The sequence below is a fragment of the Atractosteus spatula genome, chromosome 4 (assembly GCF_055471065.1).
Source record: "Atractosteus spatula isolate fAtrSpa1 chromosome 4, fAtrSpa1.hap1, whole genome shotgun sequence".
In the NCBI taxonomy this organism is placed as follows: domain Eukaryota; kingdom Metazoa; phylum Chordata; class Actinopteri; order Semionotiformes; family Lepisosteidae; genus Atractosteus; species Atractosteus spatula.
The window spans coordinates 10,302,185-10,324,616 of NC_142709.1; the positions used below are offsets into that span (position 1 = coordinate 10,302,185).

The 22,432-nt window shown below is 34.7% G+C and overlaps 1 protein-coding gene across 3 annotated transcripts in view; it reads right to left on the reverse strand.

Moving 5' to 3' along the window:
* LOC148835798 (cytoplasmic protein NCK2) overlaps window positions 1–22,432 on the reverse strand; it is a 90,292-nt gene that overhangs the window by 10,709 nt on the left and 57,151 nt on the right. For 2 of the 3 annotated variants that reach the window (XM_088913023.1, XM_088913025.1), the window contains exon 2: window positions 13,027–13,268. In XM_088913023.1, the coding sequence (XP_088769149.1) occupies window positions 13,027–13,252 (226 nt within the window). In that variant the 5' untranslated portion in view covers window positions 13,253–13,268. Of the gene's footprint in view, window positions 1–13,026; window positions 13,269–14,048; window positions 14,076–22,432 lie in introns of those variants that run through there. The other variant, XM_088913024.1, reaches the window with a different exon arrangement.

Sequence of the window (22,432 nt, forward strand, 5' to 3'; positions counted from 1 at the left end):
GTCTCGAATTTGTCTTATTTCAGTAAAAATGAATGCATTGGTGCTTTTGTACAAAGGATCTAATTTAGACACATGAAATAGTTTAGGCTACAACTATATTTTAATAGCTACATACCACCGCTGTCTGAATGAACGTTTAATATCCTGTTATGGACTACACAACAGAAGAGGTCTTTTATTTCTCTTTCTCTGTAAAACAGCCTAACAGTTTAATCTACATGATCCAGTATCCAACACTGTTGCACAATATGCAGGGCAAGGAACTGCAAACCTTGCTAAAAATATCTCATATTTATTTGTGTCTGTTTTACTCAGTAACACGAAACTGAATCCAAACTGGATATTAATTTAGGCAAAAATCTTTGAAAACTAGATATTGGAAAATCTTGCCATATTTGCAGCACTGTTTTAGAAAAGCAGCAGAATGAAAAATTGCTAATGAAAAGCAGAATAATTAAGTGCTTCTCATAACCTTTAGAATGCCATTTTTACCTAAAGTTCATTGATCCTTTATTTCTTCCGAACCAAATTAAACCACATTTTGAAAAAATCAAAATACCCATATTGATTTATCAAAATCTTTATTCACACAGTCTGTTGGCTCCTTAAAGCCTTGAAACATGAGCTAAATAATTCAGAAAGGACTTCAGTAATAAATTGATTTTTTCATTAACAGAACATGATGTAATTCAACGTGCACAATTTGTGTGGTTGCCTTTTTTAAACAGTATTCTCAAATTTTATTAAGGGTGCATTTGAAGCAGACATTAATACTTTTTCCCCACAGAGACTTAGTTGCTTTTCTTCAACCAAATAACTGTAAAAGCATGTTTGTAAGGGAAAATATTACTTTATTAGCAAAATAATAGCTTAGTTATTATGTATTGTTTTGATTTCCAAACAATATTAACAATTGCAATGAATTATCTTGTTTAAAAATAATCCAGTTGCTAAAACAAAAACAATAATATGTTTATATGCGTATGTAATAATTTTATACAAGATCTATACTTTGACTTCTTAGAGTAGCGATTAATTCACAAAGAGGTAGTAACAAAAACAGAGAAAGCTGAATGAAGACCATATGATGATAGAATTACCTTTACAGTTACATAGACAATACTATTCAGAAGTGATCATCATTTAATTATCAGTATAAATAATTTAACAACATCCATTATAAAACATAATCCCGGCAATCCTTTCATATTATGTTACCATTATAATGTGTTAACAGAAAGTTCTTTTTTTCACTCAAGATAACACAAATTAAAATGACTACATACAGGACCTAGAAACGTTCCTAACAATTGTGAAATTACATGTATTCTCCAGGCTGCAAATTTAACTTGGAGATCCTGCCCATACTGCATTACAAAACTGTTTTCAGATAAAGAATACTGTATGTTTGTCATGCAGTCAGCTGAGGGCAGCATCTGCTTTGACAGAGACATTCCCACTAGCAGAAGTCTGCCACATCTCAAGCTTCAAGGTCTGAAAGGAGCTCTGGGTACTAACACAGAAGGACTTTTAAGTACTAGAAGTGTTCCCAAGCCAAATTAAATATATCACTTGCTGTTTTTGAAAGCTCTTCAGAAATCAGTATCTAAAAGGGTAACAGCATAACCCATTTTTTTGTTTTTCTTGATTTACAATTCAAGAACTGTCATTTGAAATAACTAAGTTGGCAAACGTACAGTCAACTACTCAGTGACTGCTGGCCTCACACAGGGAAGTTATTCAGCATGACTCTCTGCCAAGTAAGATACCACCTGTGGTCTTTAACAGTCAGCCAATTCATGCATGAAGAAGGCAACTTATTTTTATCAAAGGACATGGTAACAAGGAAGAGAGTGGCTATTTGAAAATAAAGACCAATAAATGAAAACATTAGAGTTAGTATCAAACAAAAGATTGGGAAACACTGAATGGAAATTTTAACAATGATTTGTTGATTTTAAAGGGCATCATCAGGATCTGTGCTTGTTGCCTCTATAGTGCTTATGGTTGTGCTGTAACAGACATAGCTTTAAAATCGAAACCTCTGTCTTTGATTTAGTGAATTGTATCCAGTTTTCTTTTCAGGAAATGAAATTTGGAACAATGTTACACTCTTTAAACATGAGATAAACTGGACAAATCTGACTTCAGTCGTAGCTGGATTTAATTCATTAGAATGTTTCTGTTTTTTATCACTTGAAACAATTAACACAATGCTGACTGATGGGACAGACAACACAAAATAACCTTATAACTTAATACTGTTTTTATTGGGACAATCTCTAAAATTCGGGGATTTATACATTAGAAACATGCAGAGGTTAATTCCGCTCTGAAAAGCAGAAAAAAACAATTCTGTATTAATCGTGACTTATTCCATTGCAGTTAGTATGCTGACACAGCTCTTTTGAAATACTGTGGCAAACTAACTAAACCACTTAGAAATAGCTCGTGAAGTAGACAACAGTCCAAGGGCTCTTATTCCAAAGTATAGTGGGAAAGAGCAAAGTGAAACATAGTGTATTGTAAGAAACAAAGACAGGAATGTATGTTTAGTTGCTAAAGCATAATTCACCTGTTAACTATAATTTTGTAACAATAATGAAGGTAAAAAATAACCCTTTACAATTACGACCCATAGGTTTACTTATTTTTGGAGTGTGAAAGATTGCCTTTCATGACTGATTTCCCAACTAAGAAATACATTTTTTATTTTGTTCACCTTTTTGATTGATGTTTTATCATATTAAGATATAGACATGCCTGCATACATTTTGCAATTTTTATCTTCCGTAATTACAGATAATATGTTAGACAAAAAAGACAGACCTTATATTTAAAATAGTAAAAAGGTGCATTAGAGTTACTGAGGCTTAAAAATTGTATTACATTAACCTGAATGCCCCAGTAACTGTTCCCTTGACAACAAAAGACTGAACCTACAGAGCAAGAAACATAAAAGGAAATGAGAAATCTACCATGATATAAACTTCCTAAAAGCTGCAAAATTTGATTATTAAAATCATTTAAAAAAAGCAATTATAAACCTTTAATTAAAAATTAAAACATAAAACCTTTTGAAAATAGATTTTAAAGAAAGAAATCAATGTGTAAATACTATGCATCAAAATCTAAATATCTATTAGTAGGCCAGAGAAACTTTAAAATGTTTAGAACTGGGGGATAAAATGGAACATCCTAAATTAACAGAGCTTAAAAGGATATGAATGCAATCAAGCAGTGAAGATATACTCTGCAAGAAAACCTCTCTATATAAATCATTTATATTTATAGGATGACAGATAAGCAAACAATGTGAAACTTCCCAGAAAGCCATTTTATATTTAGGGTTGTGCAATAAATGCTGCTGCCAAATTCCCTTAAATATTCTTTTTATACAGTTATAAAGGCTGAATGTTTTAGTGTTAGGCTTTATGTCTTTAATTTCCATAATGAAATATGTAGTCCAGTTTCATTTATTGTCAGAAAGAGATTAACAATCCAAACACCCACCTGGTTATGGAGCTTTAGTCAGTAAATACAATACCGGTTCAAAGCTAAATACAACATTCACAGGAGGAAGACAACTGACTTTGTCATTAAAGATCCCACGAAACATGTTTCACTATAGGTTTAACCATAGGTTTTAGCTGAGCTTCCCCCTTAAATAAATTGGTGAAGAGATACAGTATCTCACTTCTCTATTCGTGTGTTGTGTAGTTATGGTGCTTTGGGATACGTTGCAATGAAAAATGCTTTATAAATTCAAATAATAATGAATCATGATATGTTCTCCCTATGCTGTGCTCTTCAACCTCAGCTTTCTGACCTCAAGGACAAAAATCAGGGCCAAAATTATACAGATGCACCTAGAATAATTCCTAGAATAAGGCAAAAATGTACCGTACATTCATGTTTTGTTGAGATTTTGGATAACTATTATAAGTTATTATACATTAACTATTATTATACATTAACATTAACTAGTCATTAATTAGCTATAATCAATGGTTCTCATTAGGCAGTTGCAGATTATATAATAACTTCTATTCCCATCATAATAATTACATAACTTTTTTTATTGACTGTGGTTCTATTAATATGTCTTAAATAGTCTTTTAATATTTAAAAATATATTTTTTTAAAATGTTCAGGACTGACTTTGAATACGTGAGGCAGTGATCATGTCTTTTTTCCACTGATTTTGGTGTAGTCGTTTCACTTATGAACTAAACAATCAGGAGTATACTCCAGAACAAATAATACAACATGCGAGAAAAGAATACAAATCAACCAATGTTGTAACAACTGCTTATTTCAATGGGTACATATTTTTACCATGGTAGCTGTCATTTCAGGATTGCTCAAGTAACCTGCTCCTATTTACATCAAACATGCTTCACTGCCCTTCAAACATCAAAAAGCCAGGTTAATGCAGACATAATAAGAAAGTTTCGAAACATCCAGAACGGGGTCTATGAATTGTTTATGGGATGATCTTGTTTTGATGCCTATTAGAGAAACTCTTTAATAGAGCATACAATTTCAGTATCTGGGGGAAGGACATAAATGAATATGGAACGTGAAGGCAGTATTTGAGAGGTAGAGTTCACTGTTACACTTGACACAAAGGCAGTTTTTTAAGTCAACTGGAAAACAAATGGGCTCCAGAAAATACTAACAGTGGATCTGTACCAATGAAATATGAAGGAATAGTGATGGGTGTTTAATAATTTTCAAAATACACATGCGCCATACAGCATATCTCAACAAAGCATAACTGTTTGAACAACAGATCATCTACTTACTATTCTGCCTTAACTACCTCTCTTTATGGATTTAAGAAATTTTATTTTTTAATGTAGGCAAAAGAGAATTGATTATTACAGTACAATACTACTGTTTAGTGCTGGTAATGCAGAGCCAAGCTATTAATTTATCTCCACATGACTATTTGGCTGCAATGTCTGGTTGAAATCAATTCTTATTTTAATGGGAATCAATGTAAAGCTCCTGTACAACGTTCTCAAAGCCAATTAAGATTAAGGGTCCTGCACAACAGCTATTTCATATCACTTACAAAATTTCCATACAATGAAAATGAGCAGTTTTAGGCCTTGATAAAGACTTGTCCCAAGGGTAACAAATTATGGATGGAAAAGTTAGACCATTCCTTACAGTAACAGTTACTGCAAAGACAAGAGTGCAACAGAGTGTAACAGCAATGACCCAAAGAAATGTACATAGTGTCCAAAGATCCCAGCAAAAAAAATCTTGCCAAGAAAGAGACTTTCATCACGTTAAAAAAAATCAACAAGAATTCATAGCATTCCACTCCTGAGGGTGTCTTTAGTGATAACAAGAGAAATCGACTGTCTTGAAGGTTACACGTGTTCTTTAAAGTGTTTCACAAGTCTTTTCAGCAGAGGTAATGTATTACATCAAGTAGCCATCTCGTATAGAATCTGAAAACTCCTTTCCAAAAGAACAAAGTGCATTTTTAAAAATGACCGAGTCCAGGTATCATCTGACAACTTTTCAACACTCAAACTGGATCAAATCAAAAGCTACAGAGCAGGCGTCACTGCCAGTGATCATGACCTCCCTGCTGCCACATTAACTTGAAGTGTAAAGAGAAAACAAAACAACTAATAAAAGAAAATCTGAGGTGGAGTATCTAATTTCCTTAGTGAAACATACTTGGGAACAAGAAAAATGAAGAGCCAACCTTGGGTGCACAACTGTAGGACCCATCCATGCAGCCTCCCACCCTTCCATCCACTGTGTAACCATTTCATCCAATTCAGAGTCAGGGATCCAGAGCCTATCCTGGAGAACAATGGGCAGAAGGCAGGATTTACCCTGGACGGGATGCCAGTCCATCGCAGGGCACACAGAGACACAAATCTCACACAGGGAAACGCACACTCTCACACAGGGAATTTTTTCCTAGAGGCCAATTAACCTACCAGTTTGTCTCTGGACTGTGGGAGGAAACTGGAGCACATGAGGGAAACCCACATAAACACGAGGAGAAGGAAAAAACTCCTAGAAAGCAACACTAACACTGGACCACAGTGTCGTCTACATGCAAATAAATATTTTACTAATTAAAACAACTAATAGACTTTAGGTGGTTTTTTTTAAGATTTAGCATCACCAAAACAATCAGCAGGACACACGTCCCTGTGATAGATCTACAGAGTTCTTTTCTTATGAGATCATATTTTTTCCAATGACTTCCAGTTTTTGCTCAATGTGACATAGATGTAATTCAGTAAACATTAGAAGATTGTAACAGACTGAGACCATTTTACTGAACATGACAAAGTAGGAAAAATCAACTGGAAAATCAAATTGACCATTAACTTTTGAACCAACACTCTCTGTTTTCCAAAACACACTGCATGTCACTCATGATAATATGTATAATCTATGACAATGTATTCTTCATAAAACCAGCCGCCTGCAGACCAAAAAGAAAACCATACAGCAGTCACTCAAGCTCATTTAAAGTTTTATTAATGCTAGATAATAAGTGCCTACAATGACAACACAAGAATATGAGGTTACAAATTCAGGTAGACCATTCAGTCTACCTAGATTCTTTAAATAGAAGTCCATATAGTTAAAACATAGCAGTAAAGCAAAACAAAAGAAAGAAAAAAACAAGCATGACTTGCTAATTGTGGCAGGTAAACCAGGGGAGAAATGATTTGTCTACCACTGACCAGATAGAGAAAAAGGAAGCAAGACTGCTTAAAGACATCAAAGACTGAATTTAATTTTATCTAATTTCTTTCAGACTGAAATTCCCTGAATGAATACATGGAATACAGGGTTTTTTGTTCCACTATGGTAAGTGTTTCAACACCTTTTGGACACTGTGGATAAGGTAAAGGTTGAATATCCCAAAATGTGAATGATTTAACAAAAGAAAAAACAGTGATGAAGGTGTCCATTACAATGTCAGAAAACAATACCTAAACAAGAAGAATAATTAAGAGCTATATTGGACCAGTGACATTTTGGAAGAATAAAAAACAACTCTAGCCCTTTCTAGCTGTTTTTTAACCTTACTGTTTGCATGTCAGTAAAAAAAAATGCATACCGTAAAAGAGCATTTCAGACAATCTCATCTTAACAATGGGATGGTTTGCACAGCATAAAAGTCAAACTAATTTATTATGCTTCTCTAGATATAAACTGAAAATCTAGTAAATCAATATCTCTGGATTTACTCTAATCTCTGAAAGAAGTGGAACAAGTGAAGTGAAGGCTGTCAAATATAACAATGACAGGTAAATTACTATAATAATAACATTCCTCAGAAAATAATTGCCTGCTTTCTAGATATGAGGTCAACATGTTATGCAGAAATCACAGCGTTAAAATCTTTCAGGATTTACCAGGATTAATCATGCAAGAACAGCTGCTACATTGACATCCAGCATCCTATTTGTATGGGTGTCATATAAATAGACCTGTTGTACAGCATCACACATTTTAATTTTATACATCATTTGAAATGAAAGACCAGATGATCCTCAGCCATTTAAAATCTCCTAAGCTGAGCAAAAAGTGCTTGTGCAGATGGGATCAAGCCTTGACTAATCTTTATCTGAATGCAATCATTATAACTTTCTTGCTGTCATTAAGGAAAAACTAAACAATTAGCATACTTGCATACTCAGTTTAACCCAATTAAGTGCATTACACTTTACCATCCAAAAATAGTAAGTCTGGGCTAAATGGATTGTGTCTGGGGGTTTTTCTACCGTCTTTCTGTATATTTTGAGTTTCTCTAATATTTACAGCCATGTTAATTTAGTTTGGATGGGCATTCTATACTTCGGACTTTAAGTACAACTCAAAGTCATGCCACCTGCAGAAGTTCTCAGATGACTCTGCAATTGTGGGATGTATCAAGGGTGAGCAGGAGGAGGAGTACAGAGGACTGGTCAGCAGCTTTGTGGAGTGGTGTGGGGTGAACCACTTGGAACTGAATGTTACAAAGACAAAGGAACTGGTAGTAGATTTCAGGAGGAAAAAGGTCAAACCTACTCCTGTCTACATCCATGGGAGTGGCGTGGAGATGGTGGACTCGTACAAGTACCTGGGAGTGCACATCGACGATAGACTGGAATGGTCTAAGAACATCGAGGCCATCTATAAGAAGGGACAGAGCCGACTCTACTTCTTGAGGAGGCTCAGGTCCTTCAATGTGTGTAGTAAGATGCTACACATGTTCTATCAGTCGGTGGTAGCGAGTGCCATTTTCTACGCAGTGGTGTGCTGGGGCTCTGGGATTAGTGCAGTAGATTCCAAAAGGCTGAACAAGCTCATCAGGAGAGCAAGCTCTGTCATTGGGTTTGACCTGGACTCCTTGGAGGTAGTGGCTGAGAGGAGAATGGTGTCCAAACTAGAGGCCATCATGGACAACTTCTCCCATCCCCTCTATGACAGGCTTGCAGGAATGAAGAGCACGTTCAGTAATAGACTGATTCATCCACGGTGCGACAGGGAACGCTACAGGAGGTCATTCTTGCCGTCTGCCATAAGACTGTACAACGCATCCACCTTGCGTCTTGGCAGAGGCAACATCGACAGTGACCTGTTTCTGGACTAAACGCATCTACACATCTACTGCTACATCTGTTCTCTTTCTTTTTCTCTTTCTTTTTCCCGTTTACAACCACTTTTTGTGCAATATATGCCAGGGACCTGTGCAATACATTTATATTTATATCTATAGTTACATCTATATCTATATTCATATGTGTGATATGAGTGTGATACAATTTTCTGTGTACTGTTCTGTTCTAGTTTGTTCTTGTGCGTCCGGACTGTGAGTAACTCTTGTATTGTACTGTATGTATTGTACTATTATTATATAATTCGTTACACTGTGGCTGTGTTGTGTGTGTTAAGCTGCTGTTGCACTGCAATTTCCCTCATGGGATCAATAAAGTATCTATCTATCAATCATAACTTTTTCTGGGGTTGTGAACATTCAAAAGAAATAAAGAACTTTTTGTCAGAGTTGTAGAACTCTTTGTTTAATGAGAAAGTATGTTTATAGAAATATCCATTCTAGGTGAAGCATTAATAAACACTGGAAATGGAATGGAAAAGACACTTTGCCTTCACTGTGGTGCACTTGTATGACGTTTAATTTTTCCTCATGTTATGACAACCTTACACTCACAGTAGGTGTGTATTATGCCTAAGACACTGAATAATTCAGCTTTCTGTGGAATCCTTCCAAAGAATCTTTCTCGATGAATGATTTTCTAAATATATTACACTACAGTGCATTCTACATTTGAATCCCCAGGACCTTACAGTGTTCTTAAAAGTGTGATATGTCAAATCATTACAGAACGGTCTGAAGATTCCCATATCTGATTTACATGCACACAAGAGCCTAGCAATTCTACTTCTTGGTGAGGTAATGAAAGAAAGCATATCAGTTTTTTTATAAATTGTGAATCCCAAAATGACATACTGTACTATACAGCTTACCATTTCATGTTAAATGTATTGACTCTTTTAGGACTATGTATGTCTAAAAATAGAACACTTGATATATTTGAATTTCTGTTGGGTAAGCTACTGCCATATTTTACTATTCAAAGTAACAGAATTACACCATCAATATCAGTATCACATAACATCAAAACAATCAACTGATAAGTAATTTTAAAGGGAATGCTTTTAAAATTTCACATGGCAACCTAGAGCAAGTTGCACACTCTTAAAGTCAAAAGGCGCAAATCAAAATCATTTGCACCAAGATGAAGGAATACTTTTGAAATTGATTTTTCATTTAAAGATTTATCTTTGAGTGCTACCAAGTAGGCTGATTGTTATATTGAAATATGCATTAAAATAAACTGAATAATATCTAATCCATTATATTTCCTAGTGCAGACTGTATTCTTGTTCTTTAATGTTTCTTAGCAGTAATTGTTCCTCTTAGGGAGCTGTGTTCTGGTGAAGTTATCCAAAAATATTTTTATTGCAGTGACCCTAATTGTTCTCTTGAGGTCAACACTGAGATTTCATTACAAGGTCAAACTGTCTTGCAGCAACACTAATTAATTCTCATGCCCTTTCCGTTGGTGAAAACTCAAGACTGCATCTCATTATTCTGATCCAAGAAATGGAAATTCTTTATCTCACAGTGCAATTGTTTCCGATCGATAGGAAGGCTGGAGCATACAGTTTATATGATAAATGGTCCAAGAAGATAATTACACATTAAAGCTCAAGCAAAACTGCTTTTCAATAACTTTGCAGAGGCTTCAGGGTTTCACATTCATTGAAGTCAGCACTCTGACAAAATGCACTTAATATCAATTAAACTCGATAGGATACACCCCCTACAAAAAAAGGAAACATTAACATTGTAGTTTAATGTAAATTCTAAGAGCTACTTGTCGTAGATCACAATGTTGGTGACTTATAGAATGACTCGATTCTGCAGAACAATGCTTCTTCCACTGTAGGAATATACAATGCCCTCCAAATAATTCATACCTCTGAAGAAAAAGGAACAACAAACATCATGCAAAATAATTCTTTGCATACTGGATATTGTGCCTTCCTTAAACAGTTCTAATAATCATACACTGTAATCATAACGGTAGTGCACAGAACAAAGTGATTTTCGGCATTAATGAATTCCAGAAAACACAAGGTTTATATTCATTCACTTTCCTTTATATAAAAATCCTCAAAATCAAATCAATAATAACATTTTCAATTTTAAGTGTAATGGGAGCCTCCCAAAATATGCAAAGGTTTCCTGTCTCCCTGAAGTACGAAACAGGTAACACATGGGAGACATTCAGGTAACTATTATGTTTAGTAACCATGCACCATCATGGTTACGGTACGAAATCTCTCTGAAGATTGCAGGCAAGCGGTCATCGACCTTCAGTATGTTGGAGGACAGCTATAAAAGAATCCTTAAAATGCTGAATCTACAACTTTCCACTATAGTGTCCTTTATGACAAAATTTAAGGCTACATGTGGATTGTGCCAACATAGAAGGAGAAACAAGTGACTTAGGATGTAACCTTACATCAAAACGCAATAGTTGGAAGTCTAGAACACAAATCCAGGAAATCTACTGATCAACATTGCTTTGCATTTTCTGTAATGTTACCAATGATTTCCTCTGAAATCCTCTGAGCTGAAACTCTTACTACAAAACTACAGAAAAAAAATGTTCTTTCATTTCTTTCATTCTTCACATTAATTTGGTTTACTGCTTTTAAATATTAAAACATGGTTTTTTGAAGAGCAAAAACAATCATACAGTTATGTAACTACGGCCCAGAATCAACAGCGTCCCGATCTGCACAATACTTGGTTATTCAGAGGTGTACATTTCAGAGAATAAGTGCCAACATCAAAAACCTATCAGTTTTAAAAGCATATTAATTCAGATAGCAGATCTCAATGCAAGCCACTCAGACTTTGAAAACATTTTTAATAATTTTACCATCATTCTTTCTCTTTTCATATATACATGTAGACAATATGTCCAAGATCCTAATTCGAATTTTAATGTAGCCTAAATCAGTATCCCTAACAAAAATACCTCCGATATTTCATAAAGGTATAAAGATAGGCCTATACACAAACTCTACTTAATGCCGATCAAACCCATACCCTTCATAGAATTTTGAGATGGGTCAGGAATGCCAGGGATTGTTATGACAGCGATTTGGGCCAGCACATATCCAAAACTATTCATGGAAAAACTGAAACACCAGTTTGGCACCATAATACAAAACAACAAGAAGTATTTATTTTGCAGTTACTTTTTCACAGTGGCTCCCTCTAAGTTCAACTGATGAAGTAATTTCTTACTTCTCCACTTTATCTCCTGTGTAGTGAAAAATGAAGCATTTCTGTATTTTCTGAGAAAGAACACATATTCAGAATTTCATCTTTGATGTAATTTTACTAACTTTAAATTCTGACATAACAATCACAAGACACAGGCTAGAAATCTGTTACCCACTTTTCTTTGAAGGAGCTATTTTCCCACCACTATTATTTGTATTTTTTACTTTGACCTGACCAAATTTTATCTAGGTTCACTTGAAGTTTTATCTGGGCTGGTCCAGTTTTTAAGAGGATAAGATCTGAATTTTCAGCCTCAACTTACATATATAATGCATATTTTAATTGATTACCTTGGTCCAAATAGCTTGTATCTTCAAACTACCTTTTTTTTCTTTTTTTGTGCAGCAGAAACTGAGTAGTACTACTGAGTAGTAACTGTAGTAGTAGCTGTTTACTAAAACAGAAAAAACTGGGAGCCTGCAGCTGTGGTTTAGCACAAACTTTTGGAAGCAACTGTTTCAACCTCGACAGTGTAATGATGTGTGACTCAAAAAAGTGCATTGCTGTCATTGTGGCATTTGTCATATGAGCCATCTTTCAGATACTCCTTTTTCACTCGAATGACTAATTTTAACGCACTGCTATCAGTGTAATATCCTCGTCAGACTAGCCCCCAGGTCAGTCTCTCTCCTGGACGCTGCTTGGCAGGCGCAGCGGAAACAGAATGATCTTGGGGGCATGAGAAAAAAAGTTACAAGCAAAGACAAATATCAAAAGACTAGGCTATTTTTGCAGTTGAGAGCAGCATGCACTTATCAAGACTTCAACACTGGCCTCTTATTTGGCAACAGGCAAACTCCAGATAGGGTACAGTTATTCACTTCAGAATGCATGATGAGTTTTATAATTTAAGTTTTTTGTAGTGCATGATAAAGGCCAAAGTACCGTAAACAAAATGTTCTATTTACACATTTGATTTGACATGCCTAGTTATTAACCATAGTAACTAATAACATGCTTTTGAGCCACAGAGCTCTTGGCTTGAAGTAGTTTGCTTCATAAATGACTTTTATATACTCTGAACATATGCAGGTTCTAAATATAACTATGTGCTGTACATACAGTAACAATAAAAATAATATTATGGTCATTAAAAGGCTTACCTAATGTGTCCTTAAGGTTTTTTACAAGCGATCCTTTCTTCAGGCTGTTCTTGCGTTCAACGTAGTTGGACGGGACGTAGCCCATCTTATTGGAAGCGTTTCTTACCCTCCACCATGTTTTGGAGTCATCAAGGAGCCAGAGACGCTCATTCTTCTTGATGTCAAGTTCTTGGTCCTGTTGCGCTGTGTAGTCCCACTTGGCTATAACAATTACCTCTTCTGTCATCTTTCATGGAGTCCTTCTGCAAAGACAAGAACACACCAAAAAGATCAGTATGGCTCACATAATCAAAAAGGAAACTATTTACTGACCCATGAGATTAACTGCAGGATATGGGGTTATGAAACAACTTTGGCCATCATGCTTCAGTCACAAATGGCACAATGGTAAATACAATGTACAGTAGTTTATTCTCAAGTATACTGCATCTCCTCTGAGCTACAATTCAAACAGGCTCAATAGCATCAACTAATCCTTAATTCGTATTAATTCACATAATTCCTGCTAAGCTTATTATAGAAGTGGTTTTACAAGAAACTGTATTCATGGTGCTGTTACAGTGTTTGTACATGGTTCTTAGTCACACCCAGAATTTCATTACAACCATTTTCTAAAGTGTAAAATTCAAAATATTAGAGCTAAAAGATACAAGTACTATTAAAATGTTAAGTTCACATCCAAATTGTTCGAGTTTGTAATTTAAAAATGATCTGAACAAATCCAAGGCTAACTCAAACACTAGCATTTAAGCTGTATGACATTTCTTGAGTTTTGAAACAGCTCTGCATGTTTGCTTAATATATGAGAATTTTTACACAACCAATCTCTCCATTGTCTTCAAATTCCATCTCCGGCAAAGAGCACTGACAGTAAAATTAAATTGGCAAAGAGAAATCTTATAGTCCAAATAATATGTCTAGCAAATTATGTTCAGCTGCTCTTCAACATGTATATTAAGAAATATAATCCAGAGCTTGGCAAACAGAGAGAAAGAAAGACAATGCCCTTCAAAAGTGCTTACTGTAGTCTGCATCTGCTGCAAGAACCTGCGTCACCCACAAATACTGCTGTGACAGGACATTCTTGGTTCCAGGGCTAGTCAGCCCACTGCTTCCCAATCGTTCTGACACCACTGGAAACAGAGTGCAAAATAATATGCCAAAGGATACAAGGTACCATATGAAATTAGGAAGGAATGCCTTAATCATGTTCCCACCAAGGTGTAGGTACCAGCTGAAATGAGCTGGCCATCTGTTTGGATAGCAGAACTTATGAAATAGAAAATGACATTTTTCCTCCCTACTAGCCACTGACACTTGTGCAGATTTTCGTGAACATTAAATAAAGCAAAAGTTCTTCATACCTCTTACAAAATGAACATTTTGGAAGCCTGAAAGAAGACAATGAATACCAATCTATATTGTACCTATTTAAAAAAAAACATGCAAATGCAATAAACTTTGATATGTTGTGAAGCGAGCCTTATGGCAGTATATTTTGCATGGGTATTTACACGATACATGCATACCAATGCTTACACCTGGTACAGCCAGCTTCACACTTACGTCTTAAACATTGATTGTACAGCAGACAAGTGGAAGCAATGATTTTGTTTCCTGTGACATTTGTCAAATCTGATAGGAGTTTGTTCAATCATTCAGGGATAAACTAGTGCCTAATGTCTATTGTGTCTTCAAGGCTGGAGAAAAATGTATCCTTAACATCTAGCTACCTTGAATAAATAGATACCTATTTTGTAAGTAATTTTTCTGACATTTATTTTTCCTGACCATCAAGAAGTTAATCATGCTTTTGAATTACACTGAAAAAGATTTTTCCACAATAAATGTACTGTAGAATTGCATATCTTGATTTCCTAGTATTTCAATATTACACGATATTACATGTTGAAATGTATGCTGTTTTTATAGAAAACCACATATAATAAAGAAAAAATGTCTTTATTTGGAACTGGAACTGCCAAAAATCTCAAAGCTTTGGAATTTAGCAAATGGAATCAATCAATTCCATCTCAATCCCACAATTCCACTTAACTCCATGTGTGCACAAACATATTGCATCAAACTGCTTTAATAAATCTGAGGAATAGCATTCTCACGGTAGCCCCCCCGGCTTTGTTGTAAAATACAACGCCTGTATGTAAATCATACCAAATCATCCCAACAACAGGTACCAACAGGACTGCTGAGACATTGCCTGTCATCATTGCAAGTGAGTCAATTAGTATGACAATGGTGATGCAAATATTAACATGCTTTCTCAAAAGATAAATAAACGAATGGGTAAATTGCCATACAACCTTATTTAAGGAACTAGGGCAAACCTGAGCAGCACAATATCCAGAGATAAGCCGCTGTATTTATGACCCGTATGTAAGTTTAATTCATAATAGAGAATAATATAATATCCCCAGTCAATCAAACATTCTCATCACTCATGGATGGGTTTAGCTAATCAGACCTGTGGCCCGAATACATCACATCCTGATGAACATTTCAGAATACCATCAAAATGACAAAGAAACAAATATATGTTTTTGTATGAAGTTATACAGATCCTTTAACTGAACCTTGAGGAGGTGAAAATATTATTTCATTAATGTCTTGTGGTCCTACATTTTATTATTTTTTTGACATAATAAAAAAACCAGGGAGAGAAGAAGGCGTGAAAAAATCAACAGGAACAAATATTTATCAAACGTGGAAATTGTGACTATGCTCTGCTGAAGCTCATACTATCCAAATTGGAAATCAATTAAAATAGTGAAATACTTAATCCCTTTGAAGAGATCACCAAGAAGGTTCAATTAGTGCAGATAAGACTGCCAGCTGTATTATCACATGCCTGAGGTTTACTTCAAGTGATAGCAATTGATTATGGATTAGTTTAGCATGACACTCTTACCAGGTTGAGGTCCAGATTGTATACAAAATCTACAATACTACCTATACTCTAAAACTCCCCTCTGATGTTCAACCCAGCTAGCCTACAAACGTATACAAATACAACATGTTTTTTCGTGTCTTCAATTTGTACATACACAGCCTGTAATATAAATCATTATTGATGCTATGTTCAGTGGGAAAACAAATGAAATAAAAACTATATGGTGTGCATCTTTTGATACTTTATTCATGGATGAATAGATAGAGTACATGGGATGCTATTACAATTGATTATTTTAATCTTAAAGAATTTGAGTCACAACTTAATATGCAACTACAATTCATGTGGAGAAGGAACTGAATTGGCAAAACTGACCCCAACTCCGACTTCAAGGACAGAATGCTGCAGAAGCTATAGTTAACACTTCTCTAGGATTTAGGACCACCCTCTAGGAAGCCAAACTACATACTGTTTCCCTGATTAATGTAATTGCATAAATGTGTCTGAGTTCAGTTTATAGCTGCTGATAAAGCTTAATCAGACAAAACATACCCAGCCACAAATCTTACTGAGTATTGTAATCCTATCTCGGGAGAAGCTCAGCCATTTGAAAAACAAAAAGTAAAATGTAGTCATACCATTTGAAGACACTAGTTCTTCCACTCCCAAACCCAGAACCAATTGGATTGCAAATGGAATTCAAATCCCTGCTGTTGTAGAGGGACAATTTGATGAAGACGAAGCAGTACAGAAATTACACTTAATATACTGCTTATGTCTCTGGGTATATGGGAAGAATGGAAAAACACCTTTTTTAAAATAATGCTCTAAAATCTAATATTCCTCTCTTTAAGAAATATTCATCTGGTGGAATAAACAATTTGATGCAATGTGCAATTATACCTGGAAAACTAGCCTTTTGGACCATACAATAAAGAGCACAAAAAAATCGGCAGGGAATATACCCAGATTATACATTCAGGGTCTGTCTCTTCAAACAGTGTGACTCACCTTGCATAAAATACTGCTTGTTCGATAAAGAGATAAAAAAGACATTGGTGTATGTGTTAGTGAGTCACAATTACCCGTCTTGTGCGTCATGCAATGTAATGTAAGATTACAGACAAGTTGACCACCTTCTGTTTTTGCATCAAATAAACAATAAAAACTTGAAAATATTCTAACTCCTAAAATACACACCAGTAAAACTTCAACACAATGGGATTAAAACTAGTCTTATCTAGTAGTAGTGAAGTATACAGACTAGTTATAGCTATAAGTACTAAGGACATATAGCTATAACAGGGAAAAAATGCATATGTAACAGTCACTTTTCATCTATATGTATAAATTAACTTATGCTGCGTCTAATGTAAACAGTTGGGACCAACGAATCAAAAGCATTACATACAAATATTTTAAAAATATAATTAAAAAGGTATTTTTCCAGTCCTTTAATATTCCACCAGTAACACTCTATGTCTCAATATTGTTTTGTGCAGTGCAATTATCATGTAACTACTAGTCCAAGTGTTTTGTTTTTGGAAGATTACCTACAGGATTTATAAGATGTCAACACCTCAAAACTATATTTTGTAGAATTTATTTTTGTTGTCTGCACCCCTGTCCGCATACTGTATATAACATTTTAATAGAGGACCTGCATCAGCCAGTTTTTCCTCATAATAATGTATGCATCCTCAGTACTCGCACACATCAGAAACCAGAGATTAAGGCATGATGGAATTATTCAATTTATATACAAATATAATGTTATATATAATATATAATAAATACCTACTATTTCCTTCTTTCTACAGTTGTTTAACCTAAGTTTACCACTTTCCAAACAGCAGTCTAAGTAAAAACCTCACCACATCATAGCACTTAGTTAATATGTTAAACTGCTATCATAAAAGAAATGTGCAAAGCAATGTTTTGCTTTTAATTTCAGCCAACTTAATTGACTTCTGTAGATGAAATCTCAATCTTATTCATGGCCTAATGACAGTTTAAAGGGCTTTCTACCTGACACCTTTATAAATGTCAGACAATTAAACTGAATACTGCAGTGTAAGAATCTTTAGCGTTAGAAGAAAATAAACCTTGAAAGGTCATATTTTCAACTATGCGCTAAAAACAGACTTTCAAAGGGAAACCTCTTCAATAAAACATATCGTATGAGGATTCTAAGAAAGAATATGAGGCATGAAGACGGTATTGTCTCATTTTGTGACAGTTAATTCATATCAAAAACACCTTAAAATATCAAAAAGGAAGCAGGTAACATTTCAAGTCAAATAACTATCTAATCACAAAATAACAAAAAAGGTATTCAGTTCATATCAGTCTCATTTTCCTTTTTGGTTGACAACCAGTATTGGTTTTACCTACCTCGTGGACACTCTACATATAAATATACATGGCAAGTACATGGTATAAATTGTGGACACAACGTTTTTTTAACACCATATCGTTAGGAAGAACATCTTTATATTATCTGTTGCACAGACTTATTCCCTCATAACAAATAATGTAAATGGCGGTTAATGCGGACTGAGAAGAGGTCAATATTCCCCGGAGGACATCAAGAGCGACATATTTCTCCACAAGAATCAATGCTTCAATAGCAGGGCATGATGACGTACTGAAGTCCACTTGTGTAAATTTACGTTTTCTGTGCGAAAATAGAAGCCACTTTTGTGTCTGTAAACAGAATGATTACTCTAATGACCCATTGAGTTGAATATAATTAACCTTGTCTGAAGCGTTGCAGAAACACTTCCAATTTGAGAATTAACAATGAATGGGAGAGAGCATGTTCGTGTGAGAGTGTTTGCGATAGAGCGAGCTTGTATGTATGAATTCAGAGTAAAAGACCAACAACATTTTTAAACATCGCGCTCATTTAGACGAGCTAAATTTTAAAGTTTGAAAATGATAATGCGTACTGTATCACGTACAAACAGTATTTTAAAATACTTATTTTAAAATCAACTTATAAAGAGTATAACTACATAAAGTTAGAAAAGACGTAAAATTACATTAGCGTGTCAAACAGCTTAAAAATAATACAGTAATACATATCTAAAATTATTTGATATAATGCAAAGCTGTTTTGCTATAGGTTTACTAGAAACTTGCCATTTTTTGCGCTCTGGATTTCATTTAGGATGGAGATCCCTGTTATGCGCAGGGGCGTATTCGTAACATTAAGTTCACAAAAAGTCAATGCCATAAATGTGGAGAGACGTAACCTGGGGAAGACGTTTAGCGTGTGACCTTCTATAGATTTAATGCCTAGGAAATACGAGTCAAAAGGTCACTGGAATTGAACAATGCATAGAATTGAGCGAACTTACATATGCCCAATCAGTGCACAGTATGTACAAATTCATGCATATTTATTATAATGCAGTACACTGTACAAGGTCAGCATGTCACCTGTTAAACACCATTGTCTCTTTGCTGTGACTACCAAGCTTCGAAGCAGACTGCACAACCTTAACTGACAACCCCTCTTAACTTTCCAAAGTGTGCTGAAAGCTCATGCTGTGTCCTGTTTGCATGTTAAAAGACAAGTGTGTGCACACATGGATGTATGTCCATGTGAATTTTACATAGATTTACTTAGAAAAAGTCTCTGTGGAATCTGTCCTTGATTTTAAATGAGCAACAGCAACTGTCTGCAATCTCTGAAGTGTATATCAGTAGGATTTCTTATGATTATTACATTAAGTGCATTTCAAAGGGGTTAATTTGCTATGCAAAGCAAATTCAATGATTCCATCACCCAGTTGCTTTAAGGATGTTGCCACCATTCGCTCAAGTCCTTGTCTGACATTTGATATAAAGGTGTAATTTTAAAAGTTTACTCTTAGACTCTGGCCACTCACAAAAAAATAAAACATTTGGCAATTAGAGAAATTTCACATTTTAATTTGAGGTTTGTGCAAAAAAAGGCTCAAATTGAGAACTATAAAATACCAAATAGAGAAAAAAACAAGTCTATATTTTGTTGTCATCTGGTGAATTTACAAAACTATAAAAGATTTTATAATTTATTTTGACAGCCATGGCAAACTTCTAATTGTAGCTTCTTATTTAAGCATCTCACAACTCATTAGTGGCATGAATGGGTTGATTAGTATTTGTGTATACATTTTGAAAAGACAAAAACATTTCTGCATCTGGAACAAACTGGATGATGCAAAACTATATCAGTTCAATGTAACTGCAGTGAAACCTGGGACGCGGCTACATTTCTTGTAAAAACATAACACTTCTGAAGCCACTGGCATTTATGTCTTAAGTCATTATGTGTCAACGAACATAAAACCTTTGTGCCAAACCAAAAACAATTATTTTATTCATGACCTACCCAGATTTACTGGGTGAAAAACAGAAAACCAAAAAATTCAAAGAAAATGTTCACATACCTTAAAGGAAGCTGTTAAATGTGACTGAAAACTTGAAAGAACATTAACTTTCCTTTTAACTATTTTTACTCTTTACTTTTTAACTCGTTTCTTAGAATAGCTTTGCTGCTTGCAATCATCCACCTTAGAAAGCACATGTCTCTAACATGTCTAGATAAAACAAATTTACAGAAAGAGTGACATTACAGAGAACTGAAAGCAGTAACTACTCTATCCTTGCACTATCCTTGTCTATCCAGTACTGGTAATAGTATCAATCCAGTATTAACTTACATAAATATGAATCATTTCCATTTACAGGATAATATGAATGTAACAACTGTGCAGAAACATTCTGCACAAAAATATTACACAGGACATATTCTATGCAAACTTGTATGTACAATTATATTTATCTAAAGCTATCCTTTTACTCTCAGTGTTAAAAGGCCTGGCACCATTAAACATTCAACACCAAAGAATACACATGCCTGGGGTAGAGCAAGCTAATCATAATAGGACAAACTATAAAAGTAATTCATCTTAGTATATCCTTAAAACTATACTAAAATGTGTGAAAAGAGAACATCACTATTTAAGGGATGGGCCCATTACATGATAAAAACAATACTATCCAGAATTTAGAGAAGACATGTTTTAATATGCTGCACTGTTCCAGGACTTTTGTCTCAGACTACTATTTGCCCATATAATAATATATGTGGAATAGAAAGAGGCTTACAAAATCGCAAAAGATTTAGAGTTTATTCAATCAGTAACCAGACTTTCCTGGAAACACACAAGTCAATACATAATTTATCATAAACTGAACACACTGTGTAGTCTTTGCAAGAGGATTTCTTGGAATATGAATTGCATTTAGTTTTGAAAGCCGGCACTACAAAGATAAAAACTACTAAAAAAACAACAGTAACAAACACTGATAATTCCACTCCTACTGCTCTCCTTAGAAATTACTCTAATTCTTTAAAACATGCCAGATGTTTGTGGGATAAAGCAGGAACAAATGAAAATTTGTAAATTACTCATCCCACATTTTTACACTGACAAAACGCTTGGTATCTTGTAGCTTCACAAAACATCAAGCATTTTGGGCAGTATGCTATAATTTTCAAGGTTTTAGCATGCACCATGTGTTTTCAATGCACTCCACACCTGACTGAGCAAATTAATATTCTTACAATGCACACCCCTTCCACAGCATGCACCCATGTATAACATGTAAGCAAACATGCTGAACCTGCTTTAATCAGCACAATTGTAAACAACACTGAAAGACACTGTACACCCAATTGCATCCTGGTTATAGAACTCTTGAAACTCTCTAAATTTTGTAAATCACAGGGTATATTTCTAACACTGCAACAATTAACTTTGATGACCCAAAGAGTGTTTTTTTTTAATCTGTTAGTGTTACTCTAGCAAACCGATATAGAGAACTCTTATCCTTTTAGGTTATTTTCAGAGATAGTGTTAAGGACAGTGGACATCAGGAAAGATGCCAAAACAGAGCAAGATGATTTAACTTGAGAATACTGACCAATTCTGATTAAACAGTGTTGTCTTTGGAAATGAAATTTGTGCATATATTTTAATGCTTTAAGTTGAAAGGTCTCAGTCTCTGATATTTTCAAAACTATGGGTGTAGAGCATACACTTGAAACTTAAATGAGTTTGTGCATATATTCCTCCCATTTCTAGTTTCAGAAACACAACTTTAATGCCAGTTATAGAATTCTGATACTACTGTGAGTGGATTTTCATTTGGATTAGCATATGTGCAGAATCCTACTGCTGGGATTGTATTCAATAGATCCAAAAGAAAATAAATGAGGACTTAGAAACAAATTATCATTACAGTTTGACAAGAGGGAAGAAGCCCAGAAAACAGTCAGCACTATTACTGTTACTATATAAGAATCCACTCTATACGTTTCAAATGATTTACACTTAATTTATACTTAATTGTTTTATTCAACAAAATGTCTGCAATACTTAAGACAATCACATTTATGGATTTAAATTGACAACATAAAAAGAGCAAGAAAAGTTTGAAATT